Raw genomic sequence first — 20803 nt, forward strand, 5'->3', positions numbered from 1 at the left:
TTAAAATTCGCACAACTTAAAAACACAACAAGTTAAGTATTAAAAGATAAATTATAGACTATATGATTTAAAATACAATTTAAAGATTAAAACATGAAAACATAAAAAACACAGTGTTAAGAGCAGTGAAACATATTAATGATTAAAAAGCACAGCATAAGACTTGGCGAAAGCCAGTCAAAACAGAGGAAATAACATTTCTCCCCTTAAAATCCCTTCCTTAGCAGCAGTTTCCATATTAAAAGCCTGCCTGAAAAGGAAGGACGGAAGGGAGTTCCATAACCTGGGAGCAGCTACCAGAAAGGTCCTGTCTTGTGTCCACACCAAGGGACAAAATTATGTGGGAATCCTTAGTTGCTATAATTGGTTTGGGTGGGAAAGAGAATGAGCTTTGAAGGATGTCGTCTATGCTCTTTCTAGCATATAGGTTCTTAACCTGCCATCCACAACCCCCCCCCCCTCCCGGGGCTGCAATGTCTTTACAGGAATCTGCAAAAGCTTGAATAAATTTTACAATGGTTGTTGTGGGTTTTCCGGGCTGTTTGGCCGTGTTCTTAAGCAGCCTGGAAAACCCACAACAACCATCAGTTCCCGGCCGTGAAAGCCTTCAAGAGTACAAATGTTATGATCTTTTGCAATTAAAATGGAAAGAATGAATTAAAGAAAAAGAAACATAGAACAAAATCTTAATTTCTCTTGTTTGTTTGTGTAAAACCTGGCTTTTCTAACCTACTTCCTCAATTAAAGATGAACAGAAGTAAAAATCGGCTTTGAAAACAACTGTTTGATTGAAAATGACTGTTTGATATTTCTCTACATGGTGAGAACATGCAAGCGAATGATGCTACCTTTGTTGGAGGAGTGAATGTTGAAAGTGACCGTCAGACAAGATGTTGTTGCTGACAATTGCCTGGCTGTATGTAGGTGTGCTTTTAGAAGACAGATACATGGGAGGAGGGGGAAAGCATGCTGTTTGATACTCTTAATGGAAGTGTTCAACTTCCTCCAGGTTCACAAATGCCCTGGTCACAATCCGTAACCGTCACAATGATGTGGTCCCCACCATGGCGCAAGGTGTGATCGAGTACAAAGAAGCGTATGGGGATGACCCTGTCTCCAACCAGAACATCCAGTACTTCCTGGACCGCTTCTATCTTAGCCGCATCTCCATCCGTATGCTCATCAATCAACACAGTGAGTTATTATTGTAACTGCCTTGGACCTTCTTTTCCACCCTTCCTCTCCCTCCATAGCTTCTGTTAGCACTCGGTTGGTGCCCAGCATGACTTTGTAGTTACATAATGTGGGTATTATAGTCCTGTCCTGAATTCTTATGTTCCAGCTCTTGGCTTTTGGCTATAATAAATAATATATAACCTCCAACTTGCAGAGTCTGCACACAACACTTTAAAGCGTATTGATAAAACACTACTTTGTGGAGCAAAATCTTCCTTATGTGTGTTTGTGCCAGCAATTGATAGAAATATTCACTTTTGTCTTTGTTAGGACATTAAATAATGTTTACTGTTTAGAAGCATATATAAAATGTAAAATAACTCACAGTGCTTAGATATTTGGTATTTGTTATACATATTCTTGACTTATTGTCAGACATATTTTTGTCTAGTAAATAACTAACTCTCTCATCCTTCTACTATTTGTGAACTTTATCTGGCCCTATCAAATCCTGTCAGCCCTATCGCATATTAGTCCATGTCACGTGCTTGCCCCGTCTGTGTCTGACAGACGTCTCAACTGGTACCTGCCTTATATATCTGCCTGGCTGATTCCAGACATATTCTGGTTGGTCAGAATGCATACTGTGTTATATAATTGTATCTACCAACATCAGCCATGCCTGCCCCTCTCAACTTGTGTGTGTTTTATCACATTGCAGCCTTCTCCAAGCTAGTGTGCTTCCAAAGTGTAGCTCCCAGAAACATAGCTGTCTGGGGGATTCTGGAAGTCGAAATCCAGCACATCTGGAGGGCGGCAGCTTGCCATGTTGTGTCTTTATCGGCCTCTTCCTTTTTCCCTTTAGCTTTGCTTTTTGATGGCAGCACCAACCCAGCCCACCCCAAGCACATCGGCAGCATTGATCCCAACTGCATTGTCTCAGATGTGGTCAGAGGTTAGTGAGCTTCTGCAGTTTGTGTTTACACACACTAGCTTCTCTTTTGCTTCCCTGTTCTCTGGGTTTATCTTTTTGATTCTGTAGGAGCCCCCATGTTTAGAGAGAATGGATAAAAGGCCCCTGGAAAAATTAAGTCTCTTTTAAAATAGTCATTATCTTATTATTCTGCTGTTTCATTTGTATGTTTACATATATGCTTTCCCTGCCTCATTACCTTGGCTAAGTAATTTTTTAAAATGTCCAGCTACTAAAGATTATAATGAAGATATGATGCCAACCACCAGCTTAGAAAAGTTAAAAAGGCAATTTGGCAAATTAATGCTGGAGATATTGATTTCTGGGTTTTGGCCAGTACTACCAAAGCAGAGGCTCTGGGTTCAAGCTGGGGAAGCAAGGAGTAGCAGAAGGCTCAAAGCTTGATGGTCTGTTTATGGGTAGGTTATGGAAGCAATTTATGGAGATCAGACTTCATAGGCCATTGGTCTGATCCACTATGACTCTTATTACCGTGGGTGTTTTGAGGAGCTTACTGATGAGGGAATACAGGGCACGAAGCCTCTTTCTGCCAAGGAGGGAAGATTTAGGGCAATAGCCAACTCCTCTAGCTAGTGGATTGGACCGGTTTAATCTCGGTTTCAGCAGGTGTTCTTTCTGGCACAGAAAGGCAGCCATTTTGTCTGTGGCCAACTATCAGGGCCCTGCTCATATCCCATGTGCTATGGTATTCTCCTTGGGAGACTAGGGATATAGCTTCTCTTGACCCCTGGCTGATAGAACAGACTAGAGTGTCCTGCACTTAAGCTTTGAAAATCAAAGGCAACTACAAACTGTGCGTGATGTAGTCCAGTCCTGGCTTCTTCTCGTGTTCCAACTCTGCCTGCCTTCTCAAATTGTTTGTAGTTGTCATGTTGCAGCTTTCTCCCAGCTGCTGTCCTTCAGACATGTAGGATTGCAACTCCCAGAAGCATAGCTGGCTGGAGGATTCTGGGAGTTGAATTGCCTCATTAAAAAAAACAAACACCCAGAACAGAAGCAGGTCCATTTATCTTTCAGTTCCTGCAGGAAGATGAGGCCTAGAAGAGAAGGTGATAGAAACGGTTCTTTAGTCCGTCCTGTAGCAGCTGCTTTTCCCACTAATTTCTATTACAGTAATTACTGCCCCCTAACCTCAGAATAGATAATGCAGGAAGGAGGAAGCACCATATATCTGTGATACATCAGGTTTTGTGGGTTTCTTTTTCATTTCTTCCTTTTCCTTATTCCAGATGCTTTTGACATGGCCAAGCTGCTGTGTGACAAATACTACATGGCTTCTCCCAACCTGGAGATACAGGAGGAGAATGGTAAGCTGTGCATGGGCCAGAGTGAAAGCAGAGAGCGAGCAGTCAAAGTTCAGAATAGACTTGCGGATGCACGGGGTGGTGGCCAAGGGACAGTGGGCACTCCCTGGGCAGCTGAGGAACTTGAATAGATAGGAGCAGATTTGTTTCATAGGAACCAGGTGGGCAGAATATGGTTTGCCCATTGTTCCAAAATTCACAGAAAGAGCCTGGAGTGTCTTGGGAAGACATATCTCTGTGGCCGCTTTGTGTAGTTGTGGCTGCACATGTGTTCTCATTCATCTGTGTGTGCAAGAGAAAGAGAGGCTGCCTATGTGACAAGTCACCCCCATTTTACCAGAATTTGCCTCACATTTGGTTTCTAGCTTATCCCACCCTAACCAGGATCAAGAGTAGTGAAAATGGAGTATACAAGAAGTGTGACATGTTAATCCCATCCTTTCTGCAGGAAACTATGCACAATACACACAATCTGTCCTCCTTCTCTTACAACAGCTGTGGTGGATAAGTCAGATTGAAAGATGGAGACTAGCCCAGGCTCACTCACTGAGCTTCATTGGGTGATGAGAACAGATAATATTCATCTGTAGTAATGCTTTAACCTTACTCAGTTATACGGTTGTTTGGCTCGTTGCCAGCAGCCTACTGACGAAATTCTCTGTCCACAGGAGGGAATTGGAAACCTCATGCTGAAAACCTGTGGCCCAACCAAGGGGTCCAAGCTAGAGGCAGAGTCTGAACCAACGGAGTTTCTTGCGTTGAAGTTCCATCTCCTTATCGTTCACAAAAACACTTAACTTGCCACTTTAAAACTGAGAATGGATGGAATTTTCCCAAATATTTTTCTTAATAAGCGAAGGTTTAGTAGTTACCAGTTGTCCTCGGGCTTCCTCTTTTGTTAGTTAAAAAAAAAAAAACCTAGACTACAACTCCTGAAGGCCTCTGAAGGTGGCATTTTGACATTCAAAGAGGCCGTAGCCACCCAGCATTGTTTCGTATAACAATTGTGTGCAACTAAGTCAATTCTGACTTACGGTGATCCTCTTCAGGATTTTCTAGGTAGAGAGTCCTCAGAGGTGGTTCATCATTCATTCCCTTCTTCTGTAGCATCTTTGGACTGTGCAGCTTGCCCAGGGCCACACAGGCTACTTCCTGTGGGGTAGAAAGTGGGGAACTAACTGACCAACCTCTGGCTCTTCTGGGATGCATACTGGGGATTGAATTCCCAACTTCTGTTTCTACAGACAGAAACCTAACTCACTGAGCTACCCAGTCAGCTAGCTTTGTTTAATAGCCCCAAATATCCATTTTCTGGAATTGAAAGTGGACTTTCAGCCACTTTAGGTTCTGTTATTGGCGTATTAGGAGACAAGTGCAGCTGCCTGTAGGTTCCAGGGGCAGACAGTTCTCCCTTACCCCTTGTTTAAAACATCACCGCTAAAATATAGAGCCAACTTTCAGCTTCATTCTAGCCTCTGAAGCTTTGCCCTAGATGGAAAGGTTATGCACATATTGGTGTATGAGTGCATGTATACTGTTTCATATAGGTGCATGTTCATGTGTCAGAGAGAAAATGTAGGGAATGTTGCACCATTTATGTGTTAGCTGTTAGCTACAGGGTGTTGTTACTGTAGTTAAAGCAAGTTATTTTATTTTTAGCATGATTGTTGGTTACCTTATTTTCACTCAAGAATGGAAGAGAAACAGCCCAATTCTGTTTCAGTCATAAGCATAACATGGGCTTAAAATCTATTGTGATCATACATTTTTGTTGAACTGTACACTACCCTCCTGTGTTTGGTGGGTAGTAAATGCTTTTTTCCCCTCTGCCTCCCTTTTAGGGAGCTTTAAAAAAAAAAAAGTAGTCTCCATTATTTAAACCTTTACAGTCCGAGAGGGAATCATGCAACCCCCCAACTTTTTTTTGACTCTATAATAATAACATTTTTTAAAAATCTGCCAATAATCAAAAGGCAATCCATGTCTGAAATTTGGCATGGCAGCTTCCAAGCTGCTTCTAGGCTTTACTGAAAGAGGGATGTGATTTATTTGAGGGCACTTTATTTGAAGGTACTAAGTCAATAGCATTCCACATTTTCCTCCAGAAATCCATTTTTTTCACTCATTGTTTTAATTAAGTGAGGAAGTCTAGTCTTCAGTGAGAATATTTGTTCCTCATCGTTGGAAACTGTTCCTATTACTTGTCTCAACAGTTAGTGATTGTTTTGGCATCAGAAACATAATAGAGCACAATATCGTTGTTAGTTTCATTCATGTTTTCCCCCCTTTAATTCAGCCATCGGAACAAGACCCCATCTGTGGCCTAGTAAGTAGCCAAGAAATGATATGATGAGCAGCTGCATTGTAGTTAGCATTGCGGCTTGGCAGCTAAAACATTGCTAGAATCCTGGCTTTTTGTTCCCTGGGCTTTCAAATGGAATGATAGGGGGACCTCTGCCTGGAACAGTAGCATGGAATTGGGCATCCAACAGGTGCAGCCTTTTGGATCATTAGATTGTGGTGGCTGGAGATTCCCTAAATGAATGGAAAATGAGATTGTATTACTTGGTTTTTCATCAAGGCTTGTGCAGTTTTCAGAAGGGGTAAGAGCCACCGACCTCCTCCAGAGGCTGCATGTGGACCCCACCCCTTGCCCTTGCTAAAATTCAGTGGGAGAATGGCAGTCTGGGAGAGGGAACCAGAATCTGCCTTAAATATTTCTCAGAAGCTTCCTACACAGAGTAAATAGCTTGTCAATAAGGTACATGCTGCCCACACACTTTGTTTCAAAGGTAAATCCTGTCTAACTGCAATAGCATGACTCTAGCTGAAGGCTCTGTTAGCAGCACTGTTATCCAGGCTCATGTACATCCAGATAGAGGTTAGGAATAATTTAGTGTTATGCCCAATCCAGTGCCTCCAAAACAAAAAGGCTTCACTTTTTCTAACCCAGCTTCACCCAGCCTGTGCCATCTGGAACTCATGAAAGATCTTTAACTCTTCATACCTCACTTCCTCCCCCCATAAAGGCCACAATTCAATCCCCACGGTCATAGGTGATTGAGGGTGTCATTAGTATCTGTTTTATTTGGTTAAATATTTTAATTTTGTTGTTTATTGTAGTTCATTTGTATATGCTTTGTTTGCTGTTGTAAACTGCCCAGAATAGTGCATTGCACTAATTTGGTGGTAACAAACGAACAAACAAACAAACAAACAAACAAACAAATAAATAAATAAATAAATAAATAAATAAATAAATAAATAAATAAATAAATAAATAAATAAATACTGCACCCATCCTGTACTCCCCACAATGAAATTGGATAGTTCTATTCACATAGAATAGGCTTGCAACTAGTTACTGTATTGGAATGGAGAAAACCTCCTGAATTAAACACCGTATACCTCTGAATACAAGTTCCTGGCCAGCTTCTCTGCTGGCTACCCTGGGAACAGAATTCTGGGTCTTCTACAGAATTGGAAGAGTTAACTTTTGGACTACGACTCCCAGTCTACCCCAGCCAGCATCCGCTGGGTCTTTGGTCTGATCCCTCTGATTCTTCATATAATATGTTTATGGTGATTGCACATCCCTCAGGTGGACCCCTTGCTCCCCAATTCCAGTTCACAAAAGACTTCTCACTCTCTGAAACATGCTTTGAATCCTCCAGTCAGAAAATGGTATTTGCATATTTTCATAATTGCATTTCTTTTCTCACATTTCTATGTTTACCAGTTGCAAGATTTGGAGGTTCTGCAAGAACTGGAATTCTCTGGGGGCATTAGAGGTTTCACTAATGGGGAAAATGGGGGAAGGAAAAAGAGGAGGCGATGGTTTTGTTTTGCAGAGAGGAGGGACTTGAGAGGATAATAGGAATGCAGCTCTGATTGCATATCTGAACAAGTGAAGGCTGATGTTGTACTGACTAGAGAAGCAGTTTTGAAACCTCCAAGATAGTCAGAAATGTGGGGAGCTTCTCGGGCTTATGAGGCCTTAATTGAGTGGTCAGGGACAGTGGTTTCATGAAGCCTGGGGGCACAGCATCAGCGCTGGTGCTTTGATTCGGCATGCATGATGCCATCTTTCTTCAGCTTTTCTATTCCCTTGTAGCTTGGCTGCACGGAGGGTGGGGGAAAGCTTTTCCCACATGCAATATATTTTGGTAAGTGATTCCTGCTATGTATTTCAAGGTGGTTTGGTCCTGAAGAGGTAATTCATTAAGATCCACTAGCTTTAGAAAAGAACTGCTCTCTCTAGGTGAATAATGTGAAACCTGGATTATGATATGGATTAAAACAACCACATGTATTTTAGACCCTCTTTTGGGCACAGCTATCAAAATTTACCACTACACAGCTGTCTGAGGCACCACATCATTTGACTTCAAGGAACTGGAGTATATTCTATTTCAGGCCTCTCACCAAACATAGAGCATCTAAGCTTTCTGATGTGACCTCAGACATGGCTTTTAAAATCCACCTGGATGAATCATATGTCTGAAAATCAACCCTCAATGCATTTGGGAGCAAAAGAATGGAGCAGGAAGCATGGTGTCTTGCATGTGAGAAGTGGGTAGAATGAGGACAGAAAACGGTTACAGCTTAATCCTGCTCTTAATTATCTCTCTTGTCCTATTTCTAGCTAACCAGCCTGGGCAGCCCATCCACATGGTTTACGTTCCTTCTCATTTGTACCACATGCTCTTTGAGCTGTTCAAGGTAATTCTCCTCTAGAGTGGGGATTTTTCCTCACTTTGTGTATTTTGTCCCCCTGTATTCCAGGGGAGAAATCAACAGGGTAACTTTAGATCAACTGTTGGACTGGGAGATCAAGAACCCGGCTCTACCCTGATGGGATGTGACCCATAAATAAAAGCATTGCAGGAAACGGTGGACAAAAGAAGATCACAGCTGCTTGGACAGTCTCTGCAAACACATCTTAGGTGTTTGTGGCCCTAGTGGGGTTTTTGCCAAGAGCGAGTGAGTTATTTTAGCCTGGATTCCAGGGAGAGCTGCAGGAAAACTGCTCGGCATATGTGATAGAGACCATCTCTCAGTTTTGACCAAGAAGGACAGAAGGCTGGTTAGCGATGGGATTTTTTGGATTTCTTGGGCCACAAACTTGGTAATGTTCTATTCCAGGGGTTCTGCTTGACTTACAAACACCTTACAGTCTAATATCTCATTGTAGCTGGGTAGGGAGAAAGGACCTAAACTGGAAGGCACTGAGGCTTAGCTAGGCCAGCTCCGCCAAGCTTCCTGTTCACATTCCATTAACTTTGAAAATGAGAAGCAATTGAATGGGTGTCTGATTGGGGCAGAAATGACAGATTATCACAACCCTTCGCTATATGGCTCCTTAAAAGCAAAACTGGAAAGCATGGAGTAGAAATTTCAGGGTAGCATGTTTGGGCTAAGTCTTAAGAGAAACTGGAGTTTGGAAAGTTGTTTCAGAAAATTAGTGTTTGTTCCAAGAAGTACTTGGTTGTCATTATGGTCACAGTTCTTGAAAAAGTAACCTTTAACTTTTATATTTCTGAAATGAAACTATAGAATGTTACCACCAGTTATTTTTAATGTGGATACTATAAGTTAATGGCCTGTGATGATGACACATTTTGTTCTATCTAGTGTGTTGTCACCATGACAAGGTAGTAGGAGCTACTATATGAATCTTGTGACTTTCTGCCACCCCCTTTTAGCAAGACATCACCCTCCTAACTACAAAAGTATCTAAATAGTTAAGAAATACACTACAGAAATACTGGAAATCTTTCTTGTTAAGTTAGAATCATAGTGTGACTTAGTTAAGCAGTAGTTATTTCAAGGAGGAATTGAAAACAACTATTTGTGCCTGTTGACTTTCAGGCTTTAGGAGAAATTTCTGAATACAGTGGTGCCTTGCATAGCGATCACTCCGTATAGCGATGAAATCGCTTAGCGATGCTGTTTTTGTGATCGCAAAAGCGATCGCTTTGTGATGTTCCATATGGGGAAATTTTGCTTTGCGATGATCGCAGGGAAGCGATCATCGCAAAGCCCCAATTTTCAGCCAGCTGATTGGCGGTTTCAAAATGGCCACCGGGTAAACAAAATGGCCGCCCGCTGTTTTCAGGCACGGATTCCTCGCTTTAGAGGCACCGAAAATGGCGGCACTATGGAGGATCTTCGCTTAAAGTTACGTTTTAAGCCCATAGGAACACATTAATCGCGTTTTAATGCGTTTCTATGGGCTTTTTATTTTCGTTTAACGATGTTATCACTTAGCAGCGATTTTTTCTGCACAAATTAACATTGCTAAGCGAGGCACCACGGTACTAAGAGACATTGAACAGTGGAAACGTTCTCTTACTGGGGTTATTTAAGCAGAGGATGGGTGGTCATTTGTCCAGGTCACTGTCCTTGTATCCTTTTTTGGGAAGAGGATGGGGATGTAATTTGCAAATCTTTATGATTCATAATTATAGGCAGCAAACATGACCAAGAGTTGGTTGGGACAAGAAACATTTGTTCTGTAAGCTGTCTGAGGACAAGACCCTTCTCTTATTCTCCTTGTCTGCCATTGCCTTCCAGAATGCTATGAGGGCCACTGTTGAAAGCCATGAGTCCAAACCCACATTGCCACCCATCAAGGTGCTGGTGGCCTTGGGACATGAAGACCTTTCCATCAGGGTAAGTGAGGTGGCAGAAAGAGGACACCAGCTAGCAGCTCTGACTATCTGTGCCATGCCCGTCAGTAACAGTTCCCATTTGTGTATAGAAGCAAAGTTCAGTACCTTAGAAGTATTGGACTGATAGCTAACTTCTCACATTTTCTCCCTTACTGTTCAAAATCTAGAACAAGAACCCTAGAAGAGCCATGCTGGCTGAGACCAAAGGCAGATGTAGTCCAGCATTTATTTACATATAAGCTAACTAGCTTCCCCTTCACGCCATAGCTGCTAGAATTCAGAAGCATAGTGATTCTGGTGCTGTGCAAAATATATAGCCCATCCCAATTAGTAACTGTGATATCTTCATCAGCAGTAATTTGTCCACTCCCTTTATAAAACCATATGTGTCAGCAGCCAGTAAGAGGTGACATTGGTACCAAGTTGACTTTGCGTTGAGGACAGCCACCCAGCCATGCTTTGGAATGCCATAGCAATATTGGCAAAAAAAATTAAAAAATTAAAAAAAAGCAGGGAGGGGGGATAAAGGAGGTCCCAGGTACATAAGCCAATTTATATGGACAAATACAAATGTTGTTGTAATTTCTGGAATGGCAATAAATCTACCAGAAATATCTCCATCTTGGTTAAGACTAACCAAGTGATGTATGTAACTGCTTGGTTTGCCATTCAGGTGCTCATTATTGGTGGACGACTTCCAATGCTTCCCCCGCTTTTTTATTTTTGTTTCCTTTCTTTTTATAGTGATTTATTTTTAAATCAGACTTGGATCAGACAGCCATTTAGATGCAGGACTGTCCTTAAAAAGGACACCAAGATAGACCAGATATTGTTCCCAGCTGTCAGAACAAAAGGCTGTACTAGATAAAGGCTATCCTTCCATAAAAGACAACATGGCCACTCAGCTCATATCTCCTCTCTACTGATGGTGTTTTATTTTTATTCAATCTTGGAGCAGATGAGTGACCGAGGAGGTGGGGTCCCTCTCCGCAAGATTGAACGACTCTTCAGCTACATGTATTCGACAGCTCCTAAACCAGAGTTGGGCAGTGGGGGGACTCCCTTGGTATGTATAACTGGTCTAGAGGTGTGGTGGGGGCAAGGGGTCAGACTGCTTCAAATCACAACCACTACTTTAAAAAATATTTCCACAAGGAGAAAGGAAGGGCACAACATTCGGCTTCAAACACGTTTACATATGGAATATGATTTTTTTTTTTGCATGTGGGGGGGGAGGGTATACATGGCCAGCCAAAATTAGAATTATGTTGTGTTTTATTTATTATTGTGTATTAATGTTCGAGTGTTTTAAAATGAGCAGTAGATCCGGTCACAAATTATACCATGTTGCGTCTCTTTCAGCTCATGGTGCCTTTTATGATTGCTGAAGAAGTGCTAGTTAGATGCAAGTGAAGAGTTAAATGTCATTGGGAGGAATGCATATAACATAATGGCTGAAATCCTGTTGGTGTGCACATAAGGTTTACATAGCGCAACAAGGCGGATTGTGACTACTTATGAGCTGCTGAGGGGCATTTCAGTTGGACCATTAAGCATGTCAGTTAGCCATGGCAAGTTACACAGACACCAACAGGATTCTGGCCAGCACAGCATTATGCTAGCAGACTGAAATCTACATTCATGCAGTTTTGCAACTGGTTGCACTAGTTCTACAAGTGGTTATGCAAAACTATCAGACATCCTCCTTGTGCTAATTATGAATACACACAACTGCTAGTGCCCAGACATTGTTGAATAAGGATGTGCCATTTGTTCTTTGTGTTTTGTTTTTGGACTTCAACTCCCATACCAGTTAGGCATCCTTCAGTCTTGAAAGACTGTGGTAATGTGCTCTGTATGGAGGACTTGGAACAGCATCTAGTGTGGCTGAGAAGGCCAATCCTTTCCACACTGAAGACAAATGCAATCTGTCCCCTGTCTAATTCTCCAAGAATTCCCAGGTAGAACTCTGGGAGTTTCAAACCACAGACCCACACCTATAGACACCTACAGTCCATTCACCTGGACCAAAGCCTATCTCAAATCATGTGTCCTGTTAGCAGTGTGGAAAAAAGAAAGCTGCCCTAGGACTTCCTGAGAGACATACAGTCATGTGGAAAAGAAAGTACACTCTCTTTGTCCTTCTTGGTCAAACTTCTATCAGGATAGAATAAAAATCATCTGGTCCTTAGCAGGTTTGAAAATTAGGTAAATGCAACCTCAGATGACACATGACATATTACCCCGTGTTGTGATTTATTTAACAAAAATAAAGCCAAAATAGAGGAGCCACCTTATGATTCAATAGCTTGTAGAAACACCTTTGGCCGCAATAATTTGACTTAGCCATTTTCTGTATGATTTTATAAGTCTCTCACATCATTGTGGATGAGTTTTGGCCCACTCTTCTTTACAATGTTGCTCCTGCTCATTGAAGTTTGCAGGCATTTGTTTATGTGCAGGTCCTTTAAGGTCCAGCCACAGCATTTGAATTGGGTTGAAATCTGGACTTTGACTGGGCCATTGCAACACCTTGATCCTTTTCTTTTTCAGCCATTCTATTGTAAATTTGCTGGTGTGCTTGGGATCATTGTCCTGTTGCATGACCCAATAATGGCCAGACTTCAGCTGTTGGCCTCATATTTGACTCTAAAATACTTTTGTATACAGAGGAGTTGATGGTTGACTCAATGGCTTCAAGGTACCCAGGTCCTGTGGCTGCAAAACAAGCCCAGATCATCACCCCTCCTCCACAGTGCTTGACAGTTGGTATGAGGTATTTGTGCTGATATGCTGTGTTGGGTTTTCAACAAAGATGGTGCTGTGCAGTATGGTCAGACATCTCCACTTGGGTCTCATCTGTCCAAAGGACATCCCAGAGTTTGTCCGGATGTAACTTTGCAAACCTAAGCCATGCTGCTGTGTTCCTTTTATTTATTTATTTATTTATTTATTTATTTATTTATTTATTTATTTATTTATTTATTTATTTATTTATTTATTTATTTATTTATTTATTTATTTATTTATTTATTTATTTATTTATTTATTTATTTATTTACAATATTTTTAGCCGCACCATTACCAGTGGCTTCTGGGCGGTGTACAATATTAAAACTTAAAAACATTTTAAAAGACAATATAAAATATCATATATTAAAATAATTCTTAAAACATTAAAATTAGTAAGTCCTGCTGCTCATGTGGCCAGCTAGGGAATACTGTTTAATTAAAATCCTGGCTAAACAGAAAGGTCTTTGCCCGGCGCCGAAAAGCCAAGAGGGTTGGAGCCAGGCGGATCTCTATAGGGAGGGCATTCCAAAGTTGGGGGGCAACAGCCGAGAAGGCCCTATTTCGACATGCCATCCCCCTCACCTCTTTCAGGGATGGCACCTTCAGAAGGGCCTTCTGGCCTGATCTTAGAGTATAGGGAGGCTCATATGGAAGAAGGCGGTCCTTTAGGTCTGTGGTCCCCAACCTTGGGCCTCCAGATGTTATTGGACTGCAACTCCCAGAAGCCTTCACTACACCTCTGTTGGCCAGGATTTCTGGGAGTTGAAGTTCAAGAACATCTGGGGGCCCAAGGTTGGGGACCACTGCTTTAGGTAACCAGATCCTAAGCCGTTTAGGGCTTTATATGTCAAAGTAAGCACTTTGAATTGGGCCCAAGCAGCAACCGGCAGCCAGTGCAAATTTTTCAGAATCGGTGTGATATGAGTCCGTGCGATGACACCACTTACCAGCCGTGCAGCCCGGTTCTGTGCCAGTTGGTCGTCGGACTGTCTTAAAAGGCTGCCCCACGTATAGCACATTGCAGTAGTCCAGTCTGGTTGTAACCAGTGCATGAGTGACTGCTGCCAGGCTCCGCTCATCCAGGTAAGGGCGAAGTTGATATATTCTCTGCAGCTGTAAGAAGGCACCCCTGGACACCAAGTCCACCTGGGCTTCCAAGGTCAGACTGGGGTCAAGGAGCACCCCCAAGCTGAGGACCCTGCCCTTTAGGGGGAGTGTAATCCCGTCTAAGGCAGGGCAATGGCCCTTTAACCTATCTGGCAGGGCACCTACCAGCAGCACTTCAGACTTCTCTGGATTGAGCCTCAATTTATTGACCCTCATCCAGACCATTATCGAGTCCAGGCACGAGTTCAGAACGGTGACTGCCACACCTGGATTGGTAGAGAATGAGAGGTAGAGCTGGGTGTCGTCAGCATATTGCTGACTCAGCCCAAACCTCCTAACGACCTCCCCCAGCGGTTTCATGTAGATATTGAACAGCATGGGGGACAGTATAGAGCCCCGAGGAACCCCATGACGCAACCGCCATGGATCAGAGCTACTGTCCCCCAGCACCACCTTCTGGACTCGATCAGCCAGGTAGGAGCAGAACCACTGTAAAACAGTGCTTCCGATTCCCATCCCAGCCAGTCTGTCCAGAAGGACACCATGGTTGATGGTGTCGAAAGCCGCTGAGAGGTCCAGGAGAATCAACAGGGATGCATTGCCCCTGTCTTTCTCCCGGCAAAGGTTGTCAAACAGGGCGACCAAGGCAGTTTCTGTCCCATAACCCGGCCTGAAACCCAATTGAAATGGATCTAGATAATCCGTTTCATCCAGGACAGTCTGGAGCTGCTCAGCCACCACATGTTCCAACACCTTGCCCAGAAAAGGGAGGTTTGCTATTGGTCGATAGTTGATCACTAGACCTGGGTCTAGATTAGCTTTTTTTAGGAGTGGGCAAATCACTGCCTCCTTTAATGGAGCAGGGACCACTTCCTAACAAGGGGAGATAAGAGGCCTTCTCCTGGCAACTCTTCCAAACATCCCATACTTGTTTAGTATTTTTCTAATTATACTGTAATGAACTTTAACATTTAACATGCTAACTGAGGTCTGTAGAGTCTCTTGGGTTTTCAGCAATTTTCTCTGAGCATTGCATGGTCTGATCTTGCGGTGAATTTGCTTGGGCATCCACTCCTGGGAAGATTGCCCAGTGTCTTGAATGTTTTCCACTTGTGAATAATCTTCCTCACTGTAGAATTATGACTTTAAGTTGTTTGGAAATGGCCTTATAACCCTTCCCAGATTGATGGGCAGCAAAAGTTGCTTCTCTATGATCATTGCTGATGTGTTTCCTCCTTGGCATTGTGAACACACACCTGAATGCTTCAGACCAGCAAACAGCTAAAACTGGCTTTTATAGAAGTGGTCACACCTGCTGATGATCAATTACTCAAGAGCATTTGCCTAACTGCACCTGGCTGCTACTTAGTCTCTTAATTCCTATGGAAGCAGTAAGGATGCACTTAATTTTCACATGTGGCTTTTCCATTTTGGCTTAAATTTTGTAAAATAAATCAGGACACAGTGTAATATGCCATGTGTTGTTGTTCATCTGAGATTGTGATAGGGCCTGGTCCTGATGATAGAAATGCAAGTGTTTGGAGGTATGGGTTTGTGGACTGGAATTCTCTTCCTGGAGAATTCTTGTAGAATTATGGGAGTTGAAGACCAAAAAATCCACAACAAATGACACATCACTGTTGTTGGGCACAGGTCATGATCTACAGTCATGCTGTCCAGGAAGGACAACAGATGGCTGTCTCACTTTTCCTGCGGCCCCTATATCCCTCGCTGCTAAATTTGAACACATTTTGGCAGCATGCCAGTACAACAGATGACACTGCCCCACCCCCCTTACACACAGTAAGGTGCTTGGGGAGGAGATGCTTTGTCGTAGTGAAAATGCCTAGTGGGTTTTTCCTATTCTGTTTGTTGCCTATTGCCAAATTTCAGCTTTGATCCCATGGTCTGTGGTTTGATTCCAGAGTCGAGAATTACAGGATAGTGGTGCTGGTGGAGAAGGTGAATGACCAGAATGCCGGCTGGGTTACTAAGTAATATACTTTGAATGACTCATAGACTCAGCTACCTCAGAGGCTCATTGTGAAGTTAAAGTGAGGAGGAGGGCCATATCCACTGACTTGTGTTCAAAGGGGAAAGGTAAGACATAAACGCAGTAAACAGTCAGTTACTGACCTTCTGTCTGTCCTCTTTCTCCAAAATCAGGCTGGCTTTGGCTATGGACTCCCTATTTCCAGACTGTATGCCAAGTATTTCCAAGGTGACCTTCAGCTTTTTTCCATGGAGGGATTTGGGACAGATGCAGTCATCTATTTGAAAGTGAGTGGGCGCCTTCCCATCCACCAGGACTGAATTTCTGCTTTGATTGTTGCATTTTTTTCTGTGTCTGGAACACTCAGTTAAAACCACAAAACAAAACACCCTGCCTCCAGCCACACAGTTATACTGCTAATTTAAACCTATTAGTCTTTCATGAACCTCCAGGCAAGAATTTAGGGAGATCAGTTCCAGTAAAGAGGTTAAGGATGTTCTTTTCGAATCAAGAGGTTAGGGGTGTCAATTTACAGGTTCCACTATATGGAAAGGGTGTAGGTTTTGAGGTTATTCACTGGAGCCAGGGTTGTGAATTTTGCCTTGCCTTTATTCAGCCTCCTGCTCTTGAGGTCATTTGCCTTCAGTAAAACAAATACAGAGGGTTCATTGGTGAACCCAGCAAGGTCACAGTCCCATCATGCTCCAAGTGGGAGGAAAACCTGTCTCCCCATTGGCTGGTATCCCTGGCACCACTGCCCCATGGAATCCTTCCAGATTTATTGGGCTGTCCTGGTTAATAGCAGCTGTTCCATTGTAGCATCTGAAGCCTTTCCTTTTACTGCCAGATAGCTAAGAGGAGGAACAGCATGCTGAGAATATGTCCACAGAGTCCATGCAGAGCCTTCAGGTCAATTTTGACTTATGATGACCCTTTGTAGGCTTTTCTAGGTTGAGAGTACTCAGAAGTGGTTTGCCACTCCCTTCTTCTGGGGTCATCCTGATACTGTGCAACTTGCCCAAGGTCGCATGGGCTGGTTCTTCTGGGATGCACAGGGAAGAATTAAACTTCAAACTTCTGGCTGTATAAAATAAAAGCAACACACTTCTTAAGGATCTGCTTTTTGAGGTGTTTAACCCTAATCCATATTTTCAGTTGACAAAACTTGTTGCACTTTGGTCTGGGCTTCATGTTTTGATTAAATTTTAACACAGCAGTGCTAACTTGGTAAGTCATTCCTCCCCCTCCCTCACCACTCCTGGAAGCTCTGAAATATCATTAAGAACTCTTGAGGGGAATTCAGCTTGGAGCAGTAAATCTCAGCCTTTGGCTCTCCAGATGTTTTGGACTTCAGTTCCCTCCACCAGTGGGACTTTGGGAGCTGAAATCCACAGTTTCTGGGGGACCAAAGGTTGAGAACCACTGGACTAGAGGAATAGTTACTTAAAACTGCCCAAACATATATATGAGCTAATAGAATATTCTTGCCAGTTTCTGCATCCTTGTTTCAGTTCCAGCCCACGAACATGCATCATGTCCCAGCCTAATCTTAAATTGGAAGCATGAGATTATCATCTTTTAAAGAAACACCAAATTATGAAAGACAATGTGCCATTGTAATGTGGTATATTGGTACTGTAGAGCAAGTTCAGGAAAGCCTGTGATATTTCCTGTGTTGTTGAACTACAGTGCTGTCTCAGGATGGCTACTGATCAAGGATGATGGGGATCATAGTATAACAATCTTTGGGGAATAACAGATTTGCCAGCCTTTCAATAGAATGAGTAGTCCTTGAGGAGCCAGTACTGTCCATACATTGTGCAGTGTGAAGTGTAGTGGGATCAGAGGTTGCTGAAAGGCTGGGCAGGGCTTGGTGTACTGGTGGTTTTGCTGATTGGCCACATCTGGCCAAACTCCCTGTTTGGCCATTATGAATCAGGTAGTCTCATGCACCAGCCCTCCTTCTCTCCTTATAGGGTTCTTTGCTGACCTGACATAAAAGGTGACATCCCACTTTGTTCACAAAGGTTCTCCACTTAGGAAAGTAGAAATGTGCCTTCCAATGGTTTTGAAGTTGTAAGCCATGGGTTTCTGTTACGGGGCTGACTTCTCCACCCCAGAAGAAAACCCAAGAGGTGCCCTAAGGGAGGAGTCATACTTGGTGCACTCGTGGTCTGCCTGGATTGATAATGCCTGAAGAGGGCTCCTGTCAAAAGCGTGACCTAAACAGATTTGTATCTTTCCAGGCCTTGTCATCGGACTCTGTGGAGAGGCTTCCAGTGTACAACAAGTCAGCATGGCGTCACTACCAGACAACCCAGGAGGCAGATGACTGGTGTGTGCCCAGTACGGAACCCAAGAATACCTCCACTTACAGGGTGACATAAATTAAAACTTTGTTTGAGAAAAGGCATCTACCCCAACCTCCTAAGTGCAGAAGCCAAACTTGTTGAGGAGAGGAGAGAGAGAGAGATGATCATCACCAGCACGAATGCACTTCGCGGACTATTCTTATTGGCTGGCCTGGACAGTGCACCAGCCAATCCAAAGCCTGATGACGTTCTCAGTTTTGTTTTCAGAAGTATGTTGTGTAGATCCATTGCTGTCCTAACCCTGCATGAAACATCTCCTTGACCTATCTACCCCAATCCTATCTAGCAGATGAGAGTTTGCCTTCCAAAGATCTGTTCTCATCCTGTTTGGTGGTAGCTTGCATCACTTTTTGTTGAATCATAACACAGATGAACTTTAGAGCTTCAAGACATGGGCATTAAAATTTTGAGATGAACCAAGCAATTCTACAGAAAAGAACGGAGGCAGAAACTGACATGTGTGCTGGTTGTGTTATATTTCCTGGCCAGGAGGGGGGGGAAACAAGGGAGAAAGAAGCGGAAGAGATACTCAGATGTGCTAATTGCAAAGAGTGAGTGAAAGAGAAAAACTGGGAGGCTGTTTGCTTTTGATTGAATATAAGCACCAGGAGAGAAAATTGGTGCACTGGTATTCTTGCGTTCTATTCTATGTACTTTTCTCAATACAAATATGAATATCTAGGTTGGCTGGAAAACAGCTTGAGAATTAGCAGTATTGTCAAGAGGATGAGCTAGGTATCAAAATAAGGGCCAAACTTTAGATGTGCAATAGAATATGGCGAGGCTTAGGGAGTTTGCTGTGCTGACATTGTTGGAGGTCCCATTAATTCCTCCCTTGGCTCTTGGTAGTTCCCTGTTTATCTGGCTTGCTTGCCAGGGCAGAAGGGCCATATTTTGCTTGGCACTGTTAAACGACTGCTGAGGGTTGTGTTTGGTGGGTAAATCGGAGGCATCTGTTTGTAATGGAAAGAATTGCATGTCTGGCTCTCTGAGAACCAAGTTTTGCCATGCCAGCACGTGCTCTGTTCTTGCAAAAGCAAAATTGTTCAGAATCACAGCAGGTGACATGCAGACCAGTTGGCTGCTTTGAGATGTGCTGGTAGCGCCTGTGAAAAAACATGGAGGAGGAAGACCTGCTGGACAAGACTTAAATCTAATTTGCCTTCAGGGTTATTGAAACGGAAGCGCTAAGGGCTTCTTAGGGTTTGCTTTCATGTAGCAGTGGGAGAGGAGTATGTGTGTGTGTGTTCTGGAGAAGACCTGCATAGCTGTGCTGAAGCACCTACTTCCTCTGGGAAGGACTGACAAAAGGGAAACATGGCTTGTTTAGACCATAATTCCCAAAACCCCTCAGTCAGAGGAAGGATTCTGGGAGTCACACTTCCATAAAGAATGTCCAAGCTCTGAAAATGAGAGACACTGAGACCAACTGGTTTCTCCCTTGCTCCTCACTTTTTTTTCTTCTGCCCCTCCTGTGGCTTTTGTTAGGATCTTTCTGGTCCTTATTTAACGCAAGTAGGAATGGAGAAGCAGATGGGCAGATTGGAAGCCATTGCTTTCTGTTTTTTAATCATCCTAAGTAAGTGGCCTTCCATATCCCTCAGTCCTTCTCTTCTGCACCTGGGCTTGGTTCCCTTACCACCTTAAGCACTTCCTGAACAGCCTCTCGTTCTTACTAGACCTTCTTTTCCTGCCAGCCCCAACAATGTGCTCTTGAATTGGCTGGGAATTGTCTACGTATATGTAAATAGATATATTTTTATTGTCTGGGTGAAATCATGTACACATTGAACACACAAGTGCTGCCATAGTATTCTTTGTTCACTGGTCATTTAAGGGGGAAAAACTAAAAATAAAGAACTGTTGAGTTTGAACTTTGCCTGGTTGTGTGATTTACTTAATTTTTTTTCTGGGAATTAACTGCATTGTGTTTGTTCTTTTAAGCCTCCTCATCACCTATACCAACTTTTAAGAACTCGTATAATGGTGAAAATGCATTTGGCTGTACTTTTGAAGTCCAGTTTCAAGGTTGTCCTTGCAGACTTTTCTTGATAAGTAATGTGGGGGCTGATTGCTAGCCACCCTTTAGATCTCTCTGTTGTTTTTAAACTGATTCTTTCCTTTCCTTCCTCCTTTTAGCCTAGGAAGCAAGCAACTTGTAGGACTATCATGTAAGTAATTGGTCCCAGAGATGGCTTTACTACCCAGACAAGGATTTAAATAATAACTAGAAGAAGGGTGGATGGTTATTTATGTATGGTCCAAGGGAGCATGAATTCCCTCCCTCCCTGCAAACCAAGACCAAGTGCAAATGGAGAGTGACATGTTCTACAAGGTTCACACAGAGAAGCATCTCAGGATTAGCACTGTCCATATGGGCCCCCTGCATG

At 43.0% G+C, this 20803-nt stretch overlaps 1 protein-coding gene across 3 annotated transcripts in view; it reads left to right on the forward strand.

Moving 5' to 3' along the window:
* PDK2 (pyruvate dehydrogenase kinase 2) overlaps positions 1-20287 on the forward strand; it is a 35461-nt gene extending 15174 nt beyond the window's left edge. For 2 of the 3 annotated variants that reach the window (XM_020793965.3, XM_078377960.1), the window contains 9 exons: positions 1010-1194; positions 2042-2131; positions 3400-3477; positions 5771-5800; positions 8120-8196; positions 10051-10149; positions 11107-11214; positions 16215-16328; positions 18288-20287. In XM_020793965.3, the coding sequence (XP_020649624.3) occupies positions 1010-1194; positions 2042-2131; positions 3400-3477; positions 5771-5800; positions 8120-8196; positions 10051-10149; positions 11107-11214; positions 16215-16328; positions 18288-18428 (922 nt within the window). In that variant the 3' untranslated portion in view covers positions 18429-20287. The remainder of the gene's footprint in view (positions 1-1009; positions 1195-2041; positions 2132-3399; positions 3478-5770; positions 5801-8119; positions 8197-10050; positions 10150-11106; positions 11215-16214; positions 16329-18287) is intronic. The other variant, XM_020793966.3, reaches the window with a different exon arrangement.
* Positions 20288-20803: the final 516 nt, after the last annotated feature.

Source organism: Pogona vitticeps, chromosome 6 (genome assembly GCF_051106095.1).
Source record: "Pogona vitticeps strain Pit_001003342236 chromosome 6, PviZW2.1, whole genome shotgun sequence".
In the NCBI taxonomy this organism is placed as follows: domain Eukaryota; kingdom Metazoa; phylum Chordata; class Lepidosauria; order Squamata; family Agamidae; genus Pogona; species Pogona vitticeps.